This window comes from Camponotus floridanus, unplaced genomic scaffold (genome assembly GCF_003227725.1).
Source record: "Camponotus floridanus strain SB8 unplaced genomic scaffold, Cflo_v7.5 scaffold18, whole genome shotgun sequence".
In the NCBI taxonomy this organism is placed as follows: Eukaryota; Metazoa; Arthropoda; class Insecta; order Hymenoptera; family Formicidae; genus Camponotus; species Camponotus floridanus.
Genome location: NW_020229303.1, coordinates 895,001 through 914,275, shown reverse-complemented (window position 1 = coordinate 914,275; position 19,275 = coordinate 895,001). Strand labels below are relative to the sequence as shown.

The following is a 19,275-nucleotide window of genomic DNA, read 5'->3' as shown; positions in this document are numbered from 1 at the left end:
ATGGCAGAGGCTCTCGTACATTTCTGTTAATCTCAAGTTCATTAATGACTCTGACCCGAAGGATTAAATGAGCCCTGCATCGCACGCAAGTTCGTTGAACCGCGACGATAAAGTTTATCGTTATCCAGAGACGGCGAAAGCAACCGCGGACGTTTCGGCTTGTCACTGGCTTCTCTGGGGGACATCGACCGTGACGGTTACGGTGACTTCGTCGTCGGCGCACCCTATGGTGGTCCGAATGGCCGTGGTGCCGTCTACATTTATCACGGTTCACGAACTGGAGTATTAGAGAAGTATTCCCAGGTGATCCATGCGGAGGATCTAGATAATCCGGTGCAGACCTTTGGATTTTCGGTGGCCGGCGGTCTCGACCTCGATGGCAATATTTATCCGGACTTGGTAGTCGGTGCATACGAATCGGGAGCAGCAATGTTCTTTAGGTCTCTATCGATTTTTCCTTCATCCAAGCCTGATGTTGAAGATACTTGATTATCGGTAACATCGAGTTTTGAGTAAACTTTATGTTCTTCAGGTCACGACCGGTGATCAAGATGGATTCTTACGTGACCTTCGACTCTGAATCCAAATTGATCTCCTTGGACAACAGAAATTGTACGCTGTCGGATAACACCAGAGTCACATGTCTTCCGCTTAGAGCTTGCTTTAGGTATTCGGGAGAGGGTGTTCTCATGAGGCACAATTTCAATATACAATACGTACTCGATGTGAAAAAAACGAAGAATCCGAGGTTGTTCTTCCTAGAGTTGGAAGGCAGGAACACGATGAATCATACGATTACGGTTGAACGCGATCGGCAGTTCTGTCGCACAGTTCAGGTAAGTATTCGTTTGATTCTATTGTACGATATAATTTCTTTTTGCAAGAGAAAGAAAGACTAGCAATTTTTGTATCATTCTCAAAGGTCTACGTGACTCCTAATATCCGCGACAAGTTAACATCGCTGGATGCCGAGATGCGTATGAGTCTGGAAGAAGAACGGATTCCAGACAATCGTCGTCGTGATCCGAGAATGCCGCTGAGACCAGTCCTTGGCGCAACGACTTCCCGGAAAGACACTCTTTCCATCAGGAAGAATTGTGGTCCCGACAACGTCTGTATACCCGACTTACAGCTCAATGTGAGATCTAACGTTGGTAGATATTTACTGGGCTCTGGCAAGAGACTGGAACTCGAAGTTCTGGTGCAAAATGCGGGCGAGGACGCCTTCGAGGCAACGTACAATTTGCAGCTACCGGCCGGCATCGATTATATCAAGATAGAGCGTATCGAGACCCTGGAGATTCCCGTTCACTGTTCCGCGCCCAAGCAATCAAATAATAATACTCTTCGCTGTGATATCGGAAATCCACTGCCACAGGATAAACTGGTGAAATTCAAGGTGCTACTTCAGCCCGTGACGTCACACGGGATGAAACCCATCTATGAATTCGATATGCAAGTCAACACTACAAATCCCGAAGATTCCATTACCGCTCGTGATAATAGCCAACATTTATCTCTGCCGATCTGGATAGAAACGGATTTGCGTGTCGACGGCGAAAGCAAACCTAAGGATCTTTATTATAATCCCGATAATTATACTACCGCGAATATTACGACAGAGCTCGAATTTGGTCCAGCAGTGACGCATAATTATACGATTCGCAATCAGGGTCCATCAGATATTGTCGAGGCTGAAGCATTCCTCGTGTGGCCCGCACGGACTTTATCCGAGAAAGAACTAATGTATTTATTGGAACAGCCAGAGACTTCGGGACCGATCGCTTGCGAACCTGCTAATGCAAATTATCTTAGTTTGAAGGTATGTATAAGGTGGAAATATACAAAAATTATTTTTTTACATTATATGAATTATATATGATATAAATGATAGAAATATGATTATTGCTATTAATGTGTGTTTGCTTTACACAAAAAAGCTATCTAATTATATAAAATTATATATATGTATATAATATACTTTTATAGTATATTATATTATATATAATAGAATCAAATATATGTATATATAAATTCATATTTCAAAACTATAATTAACATAATTAAATTAACATAATTAAATAATTATAGATTAATTATAGTTTTGTCTTATAATTTAATCAGCTTTTTTAATATATGTAAAATAATATAATAATAATGTATCGTAGCTGGATCAACGTAAGAAGGTACATTTAAATTACCCCGACTATTCCGGCGTGATCCTGGACGAATCGCAATCAGGTAAAACGATCAACGTCCAAAGAGGCTTAGAGATAGATCGTAATAAAGGGAACCAGAAAGAAGAAGAGATCAATAGTGGCGATAGTTCGAATATGCAAAAATCGCGACATTCGTTTTCGTCATCTTCCTCCTCTTCCTCATCGAGTGCAGCCACCGAAACCAGAAGAATTCAACTGAATCCAACGGGAGAGAAACCAGACATTCTCACTACGACATATACGCAGAATTCCTCCGGAACTAGCTCGATTGGTACCGGTGATTTGTCCAGCAATCGTGGAGTTGTTTTCCACACAGAATCCGGCGGTAGTTCCTCGACTTTGGGCGGAGGATTTCACGAAAAAGAATCTTTTGGGTCTCGAAGATTACCCGATCTTGAACAGCCTTATGAGACTCGTATGAACCATTCCGTTAGAGTAGAAAATCGTTGGGATGAGGGCGATGATATACAAACCGGACATACAATTTCATCAGGAAGGTTTGATTCGGTTTTAACTGACAGTGAGAGGCGATATCAGGAGCTATTGAAACAGCAAGAGGAGATTCGTTTGCGTCAAGAAGAAGAAGCTCGTCAGAGGAAATTGCAAGAGGAGACGCTTTTGATACAACGTCAGCGAGAAGAACAGGAACGTATCGCTTTGCAACGACATCGAGAAGAAGAGGAACGGCGACGCGAGGAGGAAGAACGACGAGAAGAAGAACGACGTCGATACGAAAATGAACGACGAGAAGAAGAAGAACGACGAAGACAACAAGAAGAACGACGCTTGCAAGAAGAGCGGGAACGCGAGTACAACTATAACGAGGAAAGACACTATGGCGGATTCACAAATGATCGTCATCAAACTACGGAAGGTTTTATCACTGGCGATCGTGAAGAGACAGTTGGAGGACGAGAATTTGGTTTTCGTTTACACAATTCCACGCAAGAACTAGAACGGTTCTTTGACACATTGACAAAAGATGCGACTGGTTATCAGATATATAGCAGGCAAGGACAACAGTATGTACGGTTCAAAGCGAGATTTAGGACGTCTGCCGATTGGAAAGAATACATAGAATTTGAGGATGGCTCTATGTTCCCTCTTCAAGATCGTTTTGGTGGACAGAGCTATGCCTCGGAATCTACGGAGCCTCGCGATAGTCGATTCCTCGGAATAGAAGGCCAGCTACTTATTACTCCAGATAATAAAGGTTACATTGTGTTGAAGGATGGCCGTAGGTTCCCTCTTCAAGGCTCTTACACTTACACCGAAGAAAGAAGATTTACATTGCATGCTCCATACGATGGTTATCAAGATAGCAATGTTGATAATCAGAATCAGAGGACTTATAGTCAATCTTGGCAAGAAGAATCTTCTGGTCGTAGTCTAACTTCGGAGGGAAGTTACGAATCCAGATATAACACACGTACACAGGAGGAAAGACAAACAGAAGAGCGAACAAGTAATACCAGAATCTACGGAAGAGATAATAATCGATTTAATCATGATCGATTTAATGATGAATTCCCCACCGAGAAATCGGATTTTACAGGTCCAAGGCATAGACGCGAGAGTGATATGATTGACGTACAAGAGTTCAAAAAATTCGAACGATTGCACAGGCATCGGCGAGATGTCGAGACAGAAGACTTTCTATCGAATGAAGCTGCATTTCAAAATGAAGATTATGAGAACGATCCTGAATCACAGGACGAACCAGTACAACCTTGTGAGGCAGCAAAATGTGTGATGCTGCGATGTGTGTTAGGTCCCTTAAAGAAAGATCAGGAGGTCTGGATCGGTGCGAGATATCGCGTGAATGCAAGAACCTTGAAAGAGGTGGCCTTTAAGGAGAAGGTGAGAGTGTCGACCAAGCTGGTGGCGCGTGTCACGAAGCAACCGTTCATTGGTACACCAGCCGAACAAGTCATCAAAAGTGACGAAGTTATCACGAATATTGAACCCAGCGCACCACCTTCTGCTCCGGACATCATTCCAGTATGGGTGGTAGTATTATCGGCCTGCGCAGGAATGATAATTCTCTTGTTGCTCATCTATTTGCTTCATAAGGTAATGTTCTATAAAAATATCAAATAATTAAAAAAATTTTTTTAAATTATTTTATCGAGAAATATTGATCCAAATATCTGACGATATATCAAATTTGCTGATTTTGCTAAATTTATTCAGTCTTCAATATTAATATTAATGCTTGATTGCGAAACAATTGATTAATCGACTTTATTATTTACAGTGCGGTTTCTTTAAGAGAAATAGGCCCTCGGACGCTCCAGAAAGGCAACCGCTGAATCGAAATGGTCATTTCCAGCAAGGCGAAGATCATTGAGCTCCTTTTTCAATTTCGTTCTATCGAAATTTTTGACTTTCTGACTGGCTATATCGGATTGAATCGCACATGAGATAGGGAATCTCGCTACGCGATCAAAAAGTGCCTTGGTTTTTTGATAATCAAGAGAACAACACATTGCGTGGATTCGCTTGGCGTAATCTACAGACGTGGTCCCAACTTCTGCCGAATATCTTAATAACGTTCAACAGTGCCTTCATCCACTGTTCAAGATGAGTATCTGCTGAGGCGCATGGTTTCTGAAGTGACCGAGTCGATTTGTCACTCTTACTGCCACTGAAATACTGCTTCCAGCTCCTGCAGCTCGACCACGCAAGTTTCTAGTCAGGAGACGTTCTTCTTTTTTTATTATCTGTAATTACTTAAGCCGCGCGTACAGTCGGCAGATACGAATATTTCGACATTCTTCGATAAATCGTATCTTCATGTATATAAGTATATATATATATGTTACTTTTTTAATGTTATCCGGGTGGTAAAACGCCTTGATATGTGCCTCGTCGCTTCCGCTGCCTTTTTAAAATATAAAATAGAATTATTTTTTTATCCGCGTCGGCATGATCTCTAAAACGATCTCGTATCTCGCCGATGACATGTCCAACGGAACTCATTCAAAAATATGATATTACGAATGGATTCTTCTGTAAAGTTCTTTTACACGGTGATCAAATGTTGCATATCAATGAACATGTTGCATATGATTGAATCCACACGTTGTGAAAGATATCGTAATTTCTTCAAATGTTCCCTTCAGGTTGTCGCGTTTGATATAAAATCGTGATTGAATAATGTTGTGTTGTTAGCAGCATTTCAAATTACTCGTTTGAAAGGGATCTATAAATTTCTCTTGAAAGCAGCCTCGAAGACGCATGAGGATTTTTTCAATTATTTATTAAATTACGATGTTATATACCTAATACTATAATTCGTTTAAGTCATAATAATAGCGTGACTTATTATGGTCGCGTGCGCTAGGCGAATGTATGTACAATTTGTAAATTATTAATTTACTAAAATTATATCTACGGAAAGTGGCTAACGCGTAATAATTTGTAAATTATTAATTTACTAAAATTATACCACGAAAAGTGGTTTAACGCAATAATATTTGATTAGGAAGGAGACTTTCTAGTATAAGAGATTAGCGCTGACTTGTACATACAACGTTAAGACATAATACAAAAAAAATATATATATGTAATGAAATTAACCATTATGCATATATTGCTAATTTCTTTTCTAATAAAATTATTAGAAGAATAGCTTCAATTAATATAAGAGGAGTAAAATTAGATCGGATGTGAATTTTGTACAACTATTTATTGAAAAATTACAATGATGTAACAGCGATCGGCATAAAAGAAACGTTTAATTTCTTATCATCAACACCGTGTATACTGTCTGTACTGTATATTGATTGATCGCATTGACTGTTTCTATCGAAATCAGTCTATAACTTATCGTGCACAAATTATAAGAAAGTTCGGGATATAAAAAAATATATGTTTTATTAATCTTGTCTTTTCTTTGTAATAGATTTGGGTAATATTCTCCACATTTTCATTGATAAAATTTGTATAAAAATAATCTATAACGAGAGATTACAATTGTCAGTTTGTAAAATATTCTACCATCTTCGTTAATAGTTTTGTTTCGCGTTTCGAGTGCTTCGCATAAATGGATCAGTGAACGATGAATAATCGTAAATATAACTACAAATATATGACTGATGTTTAACAATTTGTGATTGCATGTCATATATATGTGTATGCGTGTGTGTGTGTGTGTGTATGTATGTGATCGAGAAAATTGAAATCTCCCCATAAGATCTCCCTATAAGATAAAACAAATACCTTATAAAAAAAACTGCATGAAACCTCGTTCCATAAAATCGTACAAAAATTTAGAAAAGAAACGCTAGAAATATACGTATAAAAGGAAACAGTGAAATATTATACATTTACAAATACGTAATTCAGTTATTGCTACTGTACTATTTACGTCTATACCCGGCAAATATTTGGATCGGAATGGAGTACATTATCTTTTTCACACGGGATACAGTATGAACGATGGAAATTAGAGTGAATATTGATATTCGTCGGGCAGTGTGGAATCGTTACTGCTCCTCAAAACGCCAATATGTTAGATAATATATACAAATTCGCGTCGCACTTAAAATAGTATTCCTATTTAAAATCGCGCTCAAGAATTTGTTTCATTTTATTCAATCTTCCTAATGAACTATCAAGACGGATAATGATTCACGAATAATGATCGATTTGATGTATTACCTCTGAATCAAAAGTGAACAGTCATGACAATGATCTAACACACGAGTAAAAACGAGAGGATCCTAAACAAGTATCAATGTTTTGATATCTGTGTGATTCTTTCAGTTTCACGATACCATGGTGCACGAAACCTTAAAATTTTATCTAATATTACATGTGCGTTGAAAAACCTTCTTCCTGTGGATCACGAGTATGTAACCCTGTCTTCAGAATTAGACTAAATGGATATTTTTTGTCAACCAACACGAACAGTACCTGCAAAGTGTTACCTTTCTCTCGGTAACATTGGACAATGGACAGGACACATGAACATTTGTAGCATCACCTAATCATCATTATCGCTATTGATTCGATCATCTATATCCTGACATATATTATCCTCATATCAGCTATCGGGGACCTAAAATCAAGCATTTAAGAAAGATTTAAGGAATATTTAAGAAAGAACAGATTTAATGAGTTGATTTAGTTAATGCAAGATTTCTTTTGTTCTTACTTTCCATTGTAACTGCGTGCCCACTTCGTAAAGTTCCTTAAGCGTTTCCCTCAATGTGCCACAGCTTTCTAGTTCTTTGTACTTACGATACAATTCTAAGGCTGCTCGCGCATCCTCGGTCGAATCGTGAGTTTCGGATTGAATCTTTTTACCCAGAAAATGCCAGGTCAAGAAGCGTAACGACACCATACGATGATGAGGTAAGTGGAATAATAAAACTGTATCTACTATTTGCTCCGGCGGTACTACCAAATTTATTACCCTATAAAATTCGTAATTAAATCTTGTTCTAATCTCATTGTTGTATATATCAGTATAAATGGTATTTTACCTAAAATCATTTTTTAGGCCGTGCCCGACGAAAATTATGCCATTGTCCACTAAAAACCTCAACTTTTGATACGTCGATTTCAGAGTGGTAAGATGTTTGCTACTAAAGTTTGCGTCCAAATCACCCGGTTGAATCCCACTGAATTTTGTCAAATAGTCAACCACCTGCTCTTGAGTACTTATGTAATCGTCTATAAACGGTGTGCCTTCCAGTGGACCTTGTCTATTTATAAAAAAAGTGAGAAAAAGATAGCAATTTAAAATTTCGCAAACATCGTGAACTTCTCTGAACGCACTTTTCTCTTAATCGGATAAAATCTCCGTTTATAGAACATTACTATTTAATAATAATTATTATTACCCGCGGATACAAGTGATTCGCGCTACGGACATGTGGCTTGGTTTTATAGTTGACATTTTTCCGTCGCTCCGCAATTCAGATTCTTCTTGATTTAAAGTAACGAACTCTGCGTCAATCCCTACCAATTCTCCTATAAAAATCATTCCAATATATGCAAGATAATCCATCGTGAAAAATTAAGCAAGACTGGTTGTGCTAAAATTGCACTAAAAGAAACATGAAATGTACCTTTCTTAGGCATTTCGTCTGACGCTAAAGGAGTAAACGTAATGCCTCTGGTTCCACCACTTCGCGCGATACATTTATCTTCGCCAAATACATCGTATGTAAGAGGACTGACATATGCTGTCGGTTCAGGTGCAGGTATCGCTGTATAATGGAGCACACATGGTACTTTCCAATCGAGATTAAACCACACTGCTTCTTGCGGTGTCACCGGTGATATACTATAACAAGTTTAGTGTTGTAATAAGTGATATTAATGCACAGATGTACACGTTTGTCTCCTAAAGAACTCACCAAAAATCATTAAAAATATACCACTGCGATACAGGATTGCCCGACGATCGTACGTGATAATTTGGTCCAACTCGCAACAACGTTACAATGTTTCTCCGTTCCTCATTATTTTTATCGTCAACATAACAGACGACAGCACTTAGACCGTATTGTATTTTTTGAATATTCCTAGAGATCTCTGAATTTGTACTTTTTGTTTCATTTCCCTCCGAGTTCGATACTATATTACAATTTTCAATGTTGTTACAATCTTCGTCATTATTGTCTTCAACGTTGTTGTCGGAAAGTGTTCGCACTATTTTGTCATCTTGGCCGTTCTCCACCACGTTCATTTGTGCGGATGTATCATTCATCAATTCATTTTTTGGTTCGCTAATTTTTTTAACCGACATTTCACCGTTTTCTTCAAGGGAGATCTCTATGTTGTGAGGTATCCAGGAATGCGAGTAATATAAATGACTAGGGGGTGTAACAGATGTCGACGAGGTAGATGGAGTAGAAGGCGATGTTAATAATTTCTCTGTTTCTGTATAATCAATAAATAGGGTCATATAACATATTAAATCAAAGAGGATTTAAGAATTGCGTACCTGAGTCACGACCAACATGTCTGAATCGACATCCAACTCGTGTACAATTATTGCCATATCGACAAGGTTTCGCAGTAACAGGTACAGGACTGGAACTGGGACTACTCTCTTTCCCCGTCAATACATTTTGCACTACGATGTCCATCTGATTTTGCCAAAATGCTTTATCCTGTAACAATTTGGTCTCTTTTAACAATTTCAGTCTCTGTTAGATCAATAAGATACAATGCGACCTCGTATGCTTTGATTCTGTATGCGCTATCTAATCTCGTGTTGTAAGTACCTGTTGAGTATCTAAGCCACAATTTAGGGCCAATATTTGAGGTAGTTTAGTCAATTGTCGAGACTGGAGAGTAGGTGTAAATTTCTGGCAATTGTCACACCATGCGGGTGTAATTTTCTCAGGTCTTAAACTGCGGGCAAGAACACTTGTGAACGGTACCTCTTCAGCTACAAAAGGTAAATCTTGTATTCAGGCGCGAGCATTAGGCTATGGCTACACGAAAAGTTTAGTGTTGAGCGTATAAAAGATTCAAAACTTCAAAATTCTAATTTTAAAAGTGTATTTCGAACATAACTATTGATAGAATTTTATGATTTAAAAAATTTTAAATGTTAAAATTATATGTCATCAGACTTCGATAATCTTTTTCCTTATCTTAAAATATTTGAATCCATAAACATACAGTTTCAACCACTTTACACGCTAGACACGTTTGCTCTCCGTTCAGCCTTAGATATGCATTACTTCAAAATAGCTTACAAGGATTGATTATTTCCGGATAAACTAAATTACAAAGTAACATGATGGAATGTTTCGTAGCTTCTTGCCCACATTTGAGACAGCGATGTATGTGCATTTGTTCAGATCCAAATAGATGACTGATCTCTGTTTCATCATCTCGCACTTCATTCTCTTCGGCAGACTTTTTGGTGTTCTTATCTACCCGTAATAAATGCACATTTAAAAATAAAATAAGCGAATGTTATTAACTGTTAATCACAATTAAGTAAAATGATTTTGTTCAGTAAGTAAGCATTTAATATCTTCAAAATATTTAGTTATTGATATATTTGCACATATAAATCATCTTTGATGTTTGAATAGTTATAATCTAAATATTCTTTCGTTTATTCTTATTTCTTCAAGATATTCGTTTTGCTTAAAAAGTTTGTAAAATTTGATTTTTCTAAAAATAAAATGATGCAAAATATCGAGAGATATCGAGAAATATAAAAAAACTAATTATTTTCTCAAATATTAAATATCATTTCATATTATATTATTATATATTTATATTTCTAAAAAAACATTAAGGTCAATCATATATTTTAAAATCTCAGGATTTTGTATAAAAGCAAGATCATGCAACTTTTAGACAATAAGATACAAGAGGGACTGGCTGCTCTTCTTACTATAAAAAACATACATAATATACAACAAAGCTTTAAAGAGTAACAAAAAGCATTTTGCTGCAATTTATTGATTTAATATAAGATCAATATATATAAACAACTATGTTCTAAAAAAAAAAAATATGCGCGTCGGCGCATATAGAAAGCTCCAACTATAATATCCTAAGAATACAAGATAATAAAATCATAAAATATTCTATTAAAACAAAGATAATGTTTCTGCAATCATAGATTGTGCTTCTAATAATATAGTAATAACATAATTTTTAGTTGTCTCTTGTTATTCTTTGGATATATTATTGCAGCCTTGCATCGAATAAATAGGTCACATAAAAATTGAAAAATAAACACAAAAAGTGCCCAGTGCAAAGGTTACACATGAATTGTGTTTACCTTTCGATGTGATCCACATATATTTACCATCCTCCTCCTGCTTTCTCTTTTTTTTCCTCTCGTCATCGTGGCTTCTATATCGAGAACCGAGATCTTCAAGAATGCTAGGGAAATCCTGCTCGTTATAAACAAATGGAGGGTATTTGGATCCTGTTTTAAGTCGCGCTGCCTCCTCTTCCTCCTGCTGTCGTTTTCTAGTTTCCAGTATCTCATAGTGTATTTGGTGTAGAATGAATCGATTCCAGCTCTAACACAAAATTTGCATATCAAATAATGTTCATAAAAGTTTAATATCGCTATTTTTTTCATCAAATATAAAAAATATAAAATTTATAATATATTTGAAATATATATGCTTATTTTTTATGCAAATTATTTAATTATAATTACACAATTTGAGTGCTTTTTTTACATCTTTTAGTTATCATACTTGTATAAGTCTAATCAGGCTGATTTTTTTCTTAGCTTCCGGATGCAAGTCGCTCAATATAAGTCCTAAAGCTGCCGCTTCTGGTACCGTCCTAAAAGCCCTCAGAAAATTCGCAGCTTGACAGGGTAATCCACGTGATATATCCAACATGTGAAACAAGAATCCCAATTCGCAAGAAAGACAGAATTCTCGTTGACACGAGTGTGAGAGCAATGCTATTCTTACAGGTTCGCAGTAATATAGTAACTGCAAAGCATAAATATATACATCTGATCAATAACTCTTGCTGTATTCATTCTGTGATCTACTTGGATCTCTATAGTTTTGTCAGGCTGCTCCATAGTTTTGTCGAGCTTACCTGCAGCATAGCATTGCAATAACTATTGGGAAGAGTGGCCTCCAGACCGCAAAAGCTGGTTCGATTGTATTGATCGAAATCAAAATCGTCGTAACCGAGTCGTGAATATTTCAACTCGATTTTACGATAACGCTTAGGTATGGCCACAAAGGTGCCGTCATCTGTTTTACACCGTGAGTCCCCCGCGAAAGGTTTCGCGATTAAGCCACGTCGTTTTTCCAAATTGTACGGTATCTGTAAAAGAGGTATTATTTATTTTTATTCCACTGAAAAAAAAATGTGCTTCGGAAATTAATCTGTCTTATGAAACTTTCACCATACGTTTCACGCGAAATCAATCTCGTGGGAAGTAGAGAAAGTATAATTTTAGATTGTGAAAAAATAAATAATACCTATTGAAAAAGAGAACGCGCGTTGTTGAAGGGAACTAAACTGATAACGTGGCGCATCATAATAGTAAAGTTACGCATATATATTGTTGTACATGTTTGTCGTATACAACCTTTATTATTTCACTCAAGTACAACTTTGAGATTATACATTTTATGCGGAACATATATTCTACTTGTATAAATATACTAATAGCCTATGAAGAGATTATTGAGCAGAAATCATCAAACGAAAACGAATAAAATGCATCGATCACAAACACATTGTGCGATATTGCGGAATTGAAGGCAGTAGAATATCACGCTGGTCGATAATGTATAGGAATTGTGGAAGCTTTCGGGAGAAGATATATTGAAATATTTATTCACGTTTCTCTTCTTCTTTACGTAGGGCATTCTGGAAACGTTAACATAAATAACTATAAGAGAAATTAAATCTTATACTATCGATATAATATTCAACGCATGTTTTTTTCTTATTAGACGCTGCCACGCGTAATTTTTCTGAAAAATATTCTCCGAAATACTCTGAATAATCATGATATATGGATATTTATATTAAAGAATTATACCTCTGTACAATGTGTTTTTCTGTAAAACAAGGAAAGTTATATAATCTCAAATTTAGTAACTAACTAAAATAATTAAGAAAGTCCAGCTTTATATTTATAATATGCTCCTCAATAGATTAACAAAAAAAAAGAATTATTTTAATATGTATAAGTTACATAATAATAGAAAAGATATATGTGATACTATGATAAACACACATCATATTATTCCTATATTGTGCCACACACACACACACACACACACATATGTATGTATATATATATATATATATATATATATATATATATATATAAATCTCTATATATTTATACTAATTTAATAAAAAAAAATATATTTATATATATTTAGAATTTTCTTAGAATTTTTATGCTGTGTATTTATATGCCATATAATACTTTAGTGTATCTATAGCAGACACATTTTTATTATATATTATTATCTCACTTATTCATTATAAATTGGCACATTGTTGAAAATATTGGATCCCTTAAAATCGGATATATAAAAAAAAATTTGCCTTTTTCAAATTTAAATACACTTAGAAATATGCTTTTGTATGTCAAGTCATTATTGCTCAACTTTCATACTTGTACATACAAACATACAATGTGTAAATGTAAAATATTAATTAAAGAAAATATAAACTTTTACGAATGTCACTATCAAAAAAAATATTCATTATATTATAAGAGAAGTTAATGATCTTCGTTAATAATGAATGATGTATAGTGACAGTATGATGATAATGCGATAGTATTAGTGTTTTATATTATTTTTAAATACTCTTTTTCTCTCATAATTATATCATAAATTGATAACAAAACAAAATGAGAAAAAAATTTTAATTCTTACATATTTATGTACTTGAAAACTGTAAATTTTCAATATTGTAAAATTAATAGAATATGTTGAGGACTAGCTTACGAAAATATATCACGTTCTTTTATAGACTACAATAATTATCACGAAATGTTATCAGTCTTAATCACATTATAGCAAATTCTCCTTTTTCTAAAAAATTACATATTTCAATTATATTAAGCCTCATCTTATATTATGATAATGTATTTCAATTAATCGTGCCCAACTGTAACTGTAACTGTAACTGTCAAAGACACGAAGAAGCATATTTGTATTAATATATCTTTAAAGTATATATAAACTTAGGTAGCAATTTTTTAAAATATAGAAGCGATAATTAAATTCGATATCAAATCATAAACAGAATTCACTTTTCCCATTTGATAAATAAAAATATTGAGAGTTGATGGGAAATGAAATTATTGGAAATATGTAAGCAGATTTAAGATAATTTGAGAAAAAATGGAGGAGAATATTGTGTATGTGGTATTTGTGTGTGTAGTAGAGTGGGAGAATATTGTTTCCTCACTTGATTTCTGCGAAAAGCCTGAGGATTTGGCGCATATCCTATTGTTCCCTGCATTTTCATTGTGCGCAAAATTTCAGGATCTATTGCTGGAGTTTTCCTGTGGAAGAAAAAAGATCTCTCATCTATTTCCTTTCTATAAAAAGCGGGAGTTTATATATTGCGCACATACCTATAAACTTTTTTTAAAAATTCTTCTGGCCAATCACTTAAAAGTGGTTGATCAGAATATACCATCGGTATTGTACTAAACGGTGTAACATCATCATCAAAAGGAATTGATTGTACTGTCTCGATTGGATCGGCAAATTCCGTAGGTCTAAATTCAATAAAAAATATATATATAATTTATTATATATTCAACCTGCACACATAAAATTTTAATGTTCTTTATCATTAATTATATATTTATTTTTTAATTATATATATTATAATTTCATATATTTTCGATTAAATATAAAAATAACTAAATATTTTTAATTATAATATATTGATTATTTATTTTAATTTTATTATAAATTTAGATTATATAGAAATAATTTATTTTATTCAATTCAGAACTTAACTTTAAAAAACTTATTCAATTTAGAACTCAAAAAAATTTATTTAAGAAATGATTGTATACCTAGAAAATGTATTAAATTGAGGTTCCGGATTGTTGGTAGACATTAGGTGTATAGAACCCGCCGAATCTCCAAAGCAGAGACACTGAGATGTGGAAGCTACATCAAATGATAATATCGCCGCTCCGCCAGTAGCAACCTAATAATATATGATATATTTTTATGTATATGTTAATCTTTTTAAATTTATTCGTTGCATTTTTTTTAAATTTTCTAAATATGTATGATAAGAATTTACCTGATACAAACATGTCATTGAGGGTTGTACATTGGCATATATTGTATCAAGTAGTTGCATTTGTCCTAGTGGCGATACTACTGCGAGGCGACTGGAGTAACTTGGTAGAAACTTTAATAAGAGAGGATATACCATAGTAGTGACCGGACTCAATGCTCTCATTTGTCTCAGATCGTAGGCCATTAAAAATCGATCAACGGTAAGGCCCTGACGACTAAACATGGAATATGATGCATAAGTATATAAATATATATCCCTCAAAAATTCTCTATGCCATCTTATGGCTCACCTATTGCTGAATCCACATGTAACAAGATAATTTCCCTGTACATCAAAATCACTTAGGGAACCACTATGTGTATCCAGAGTATGCTCTATTGATAATGTATTTGGGTCCCTGAGATCTATCCGTCCTGCAGGATTACCAGCACAGATAAGTCTACTGTGTTGTCTCAATATCGCACAACCATTTTCTCCTACGTCCATCTATAAGTATAAGATATAATATCATAGCAAATTGAGATTAATCTAACATCTAACTCTTTAACATATTCTTACTAATCCAGTCTCCTTTCCTCTAGTAAGGTTAAAATCAATTATTTTATCCTGATGTCCACCCATGAGTAATCTGGTCGGAGAGATTTGCAACATGCACTGCATGTCATTCATATTTGTTGACCTATAACAACCTAGGTTTGCAAATTTGTGGGATGATATCGATAATGCAACATAGCAACATACGTGTGTGTAAATATAGGTATGCCTCGTCGCAGCTGACATCTCAATATACTCTGGGTCAACACTAAAATCCCTTCATCTACAGGATGAATATGTCGGATCTCTTGAGTCGCATGGACTTGAAAAGAGGTATATTTTTGTAAACCAGGCCCATAATAAGATGTTACGTGGCCCTATAACAAATTCATGTTACTAAACATAATAAATATTTATAAATAAAAATCAAGTCTCGGATGAATTAATAATAATAATGTACCCCTTGATTCCCCATCCACATAAGCTCCTCAATCGTATCGAAAGTGGCAGTGGAAACTCCAAATCTATCTCCGCCATCAGCGAGCAATGTTCTAGTTTCGTGAAATTCAGCCCCAGCAAAATCCTCTCCAAACTGCTCCGCTGCAGGTACATACTCATCTCCAGGTACAACATAATTACATTCCTCCCCTAGAATAAGAACCAGTTGAGAGTCTATATCCATGATATACTTTATCTCAGAAGAAACAAGCAAAAAAACATTTCTGTGAATAATTTATTTCTGCGCAAAATTTCTTTTTAACAATTTTAATTTATCTGATGTAAAATAAATTCCATTTTTTAATATAATAATAAAATAACACAAAATATCTCACACTTATTAGTTAGGTTCTCATAACTTGTAACTTTTCTTGTAATCATTACACTTTATTTTTAATAGATATTTTATGCATTTATTGTATAGTAAATAAAAGTTAAAAAAGGTATAATATATAACTATATGTGCTTCTCGACAATATATTAATTTAGGTTACATTGCTATTAAAAAAAAAATTCAAAGCAATTTTTTTATTTTAATCTATTTGCAAGATAGGCACATACGCATGCATTCTCATTAAAATTATCCATTCTACAATAAGAACGATATACAATATGATCGTCTGTTTTGCAGTCTTGACAGAAGGAACTGTTCGACGAAATTCCTCGCATAACGCAAGAACAGCTGATATCAGCTGATGTGTATCGCTACGATACGATACTTGACACGAGCGTTCGAAAGCAAACGAATGTCGCGGAGGGTAAAACAAACAATGCAAAAAGAATCTTGCGAGTGGAATAAAACACGAGACCGGAACAATTTCGACAGCAGTCCTCTTTCTTTCGGCGCCTCTTATTCGCGGCAAGTGGAAAGAGCGCGCGCGGGAACGGACGACGATACGAAAAGGACATTACACTTACACAGCAGTTCCTGCTCCTCCTCGCCGCTACCGTGGTCCGTGGCCTCTACGGTGGGGTCGTAGTGGCCTAACACCGGGTAGTCCATAATAAGAGTGGCTGCGCTAACTTCAGGCTACGTCGTCGCGGAGCATCGAGGCGTCAGGGCGACACGAGGATCGGCGTCCCGACGACGATCCGTCCTTTATCATAGCACACCACGTAACACACGCGCGCACGCACACTCACGCGACGGAGGGACACGCACCCGCGGCCGCACGCACGTCAGTCGCCTTGGCAACTGTGCAACAAGCGAGACACTTTGCGCACTTTCTTACGGTGGTCGGTCGGGCCGAGAGTCTGACGGACGATCGCGTCATAACACGCGACTTTTCTCCACCGCGAATATTCCTCGCACGCCGGGAAAACCGCGCTGGACCCCGCGATCGCGATTTAATTCATGAGCGCGCCTTTGTGCGCGTTCCGCGACAAGGACATGACGGCGGCCTTGAGTCGCGCGACATCTGGAAATAGCGGCGGCGTGACTTTGCACTAGAGACGCCAGCGGGAACTCGCTGAAGGTCTGACGCGCGCGCGCATTTTAAACTATGTATATGTATATATATATATGTATGCTGAATAAATAATTATTTAACAATTATGTCCCGTTACCTTTCTAGTAATCTAATTTGGAGAGAATGTGAAATATGAACTTTTCAGCACGTTTCTAAGATATTTTCGTCTCTAAGATATGTATTTTCTATCATTTTTAGATTACAATTATATAATATATAATTTTTTAATTACAAAAACTTTATTATATTATTATATTATGTACCTATTATATATTATATTATGTACTTTGTATTATTATATTTTTGTAACATTTTTTATTTGTGAGCTGTATGCAGAATTGTTAGCACAGTAATTTAAATTATTGTCATGTTATATATATCATTTTTTTGAGCTGCGAGACAAAAATATATAGCACTATTGATGTATGTACACAATTGTGTATTATATATACACATTATATGTATGCAGAAATGAAATGAAAAATATTAAAAAGTAAATAACAACTATTTGAAATTCTTCTTGAAATTTCTAAAACATAAAAAAGCAAACATCATACAAACAGATAAAACATTATTATTCTGACCCATGTATCTTTTCATCTGTAATCCAAGAGATTAAATTAATGCATGTCTCTTGCTCTAAATAAATGTAGCCTATAATTAACCCTTCAAAAATACCTAGAAATACTCCAACGAGTACATCAAATATGTGGTGTCTTCTCAATAATAACCTAGATGTACACACAGAAAAACACCATGCTAATAAAGGTGGTGCAAACATCGAAGATATGGGCCACACATAGAAGAAGAAATACACGATAAACATAGCACGAGATGCATGTCCAGATGGAAAGGAATATTTATCAGGTCCTATAGTAAATGAATCATCATTAGAAGTTGGCCGTCTTCTTCTTGTGATTGCCTTTATCACGGCAATCAAGAAAATGTCAAGCAACAACCCTGAAATAATATTTTTGTTTACGTATATATCCCATGTTTTAGTAATAGGAGAACCTTTTATTTACCTATTAGCAAATTTACTTGCATTTGATACAAGCTTTTGCTGTTAAGAATCCAAATTAACACGAGAGAACTTGCTAGCCAAACTATGCCATGACACGATATCTATAAGATGTAATCAAAGTAATTAAAATAAACATAATTAGAGATATATATTTAATAATTATATTATAAATATATTTATTATATAAATATATTTAATAATCAATAAAAGAATAAATGAGATTACCCTTACCTCTAACAACTTATAATGTACTTTCAATTGTCTTAAGGGTAGGAATCTTTCTATCAACTTAACAAATTCATCTGTCAAATAGGCATCCACTGCCAATACCTTCCTCAATAATGTCGGAATTTGTCTTTTCTCAGACTAAAAAATTATAGTTAATTATATTTCTTCAAGAACAATTATATATATTTAGAATAAAAGTAAATACAGATTTATTGATTTCAATATTATTATCCAAATAATATAATTCATAAAATATACATTTAAATATCAATAAATGACATTAACGGCAAGATATCAATATAAACAACGATATCAGTATAAAAAATGACTTTAAAAAAATAATAAATTATAAACAATTAATAAACTACCGTTTCCATATTGTTTCCCAATTATGACAGAATTATTATAACTGTTAAGGTGATAAGAAATGCCAGAATCACGCGTGATTCATATTTTTTATAGCGTAAATAATACTTCAGTTAAATAACCACAAGAAGAATGAATCAAGTATAACAGCTGATATCACAGCTGAGAG

At 34.9% G+C, this 19,275-nt stretch overlaps 3 protein-coding genes across 6 annotated transcripts in view; 1 reads left to right on the top strand and 2 right to left on the bottom strand.

Moving 5' to 3' along the window:
- The window catches only part of LOC105255080 (integrin alpha-PS2), a 61,585-nt gene extending 56,956 nt beyond the window's left edge, over positions 1-4,629 (top strand). For both annotated transcript variants that reach the window (XM_025407584.1, XM_025407585.1), the window contains 5 exons: positions 129-440; positions 533-836; positions 923-1,822; positions 2,169-4,292; positions 4,477-4,629. In XM_025407584.1, the coding sequence (XP_025263369.1) occupies positions 129-440; positions 533-836; positions 923-1,822; positions 2,169-4,292; positions 4,477-4,569 (3,733 nt within the window). In that variant the 3' untranslated portion in view covers positions 4,570-4,629. The remainder of the gene's footprint in view (positions 1-128; positions 441-532; positions 837-922; positions 1,823-2,168; positions 4,293-4,476) is intronic.
- Positions 4,630-5,662: 1,033 nt separating this feature from the next.
- LOC105255089 (PAN2-PAN3 deadenylation complex catalytic subunit PAN2) lies at positions 5,663-17,442 on the bottom strand. Of its 3 annotated transcripts, none has more exons than XM_011264171.3 (21): positions 16,938-17,442; positions 15,982-16,169; positions 15,729-15,898; positions 15,546-15,666; positions 15,277-15,473; positions 14,988-15,201; positions 14,752-14,888; positions 14,299-14,445; positions 14,130-14,226; positions 11,778-12,011; positions 11,420-11,665; positions 10,990-11,236; positions 9,944-10,123; positions 9,464-9,630; positions 9,181-9,349; positions 8,591-9,116; positions 8,300-8,517; positions 8,072-8,201; positions 7,712-7,933; positions 7,381-7,642; positions 5,665-7,284 (listed from the first exon to the last, which is right to left on the bottom strand). In XM_011264171.3, exons 1-21 carry the CDS (start codon positions 17,020-17,022, stop codon positions 7,270-7,272), a joined length of 3,972 nt encoding a protein of 1,323 aa, XP_011262473.2. In that variant the 5' UTR covers positions 17,023-17,442; the 3' UTR covers positions 5,665-7,269. The 3 variants fall into 3 exon arrangements, with proteins under 3 accessions (XP_011262492.2, XP_011262473.2, XP_011262483.2); XM_011264181.3 differs by having other exon boundaries at positions 11,017-11,236; XM_011264190.2 differs by lacking the exons at positions 15,982-16,169; positions 16,938-17,442 and having other exon boundaries at positions 5,663-7,284; positions 15,546-15,676.
- Positions 17,443-18,024: 582 nt separating this feature from the next.
- The window catches only part of LOC105255103 (phospholipid phosphatase 6), a 1,252-nt gene continuing 1 nt past the window's right edge, over positions 18,025-19,275 (bottom strand). The window contains exons 1-4 of the mRNA XM_025407562.1: positions 19,109-19,275; positions 18,744-18,878; positions 18,514-18,613; positions 18,025-18,448 (exon numbers count right to left, since the gene is read on the bottom strand). The exon at positions 19,109-19,275 is cut by the window's right edge and continues 1 nt beyond it. Of these exons, the coding sequence (XP_025263347.1) occupies positions 18,063-18,448; positions 18,514-18,613; positions 18,744-18,878; positions 19,109-19,117 (630 nt within the window). The 5' untranslated portion in view covers positions 19,118-19,275 and the 3' untranslated portion in view covers positions 18,025-18,062. The remainder of the gene's footprint in view (positions 18,449-18,513; positions 18,614-18,743; positions 18,879-19,108) is intronic.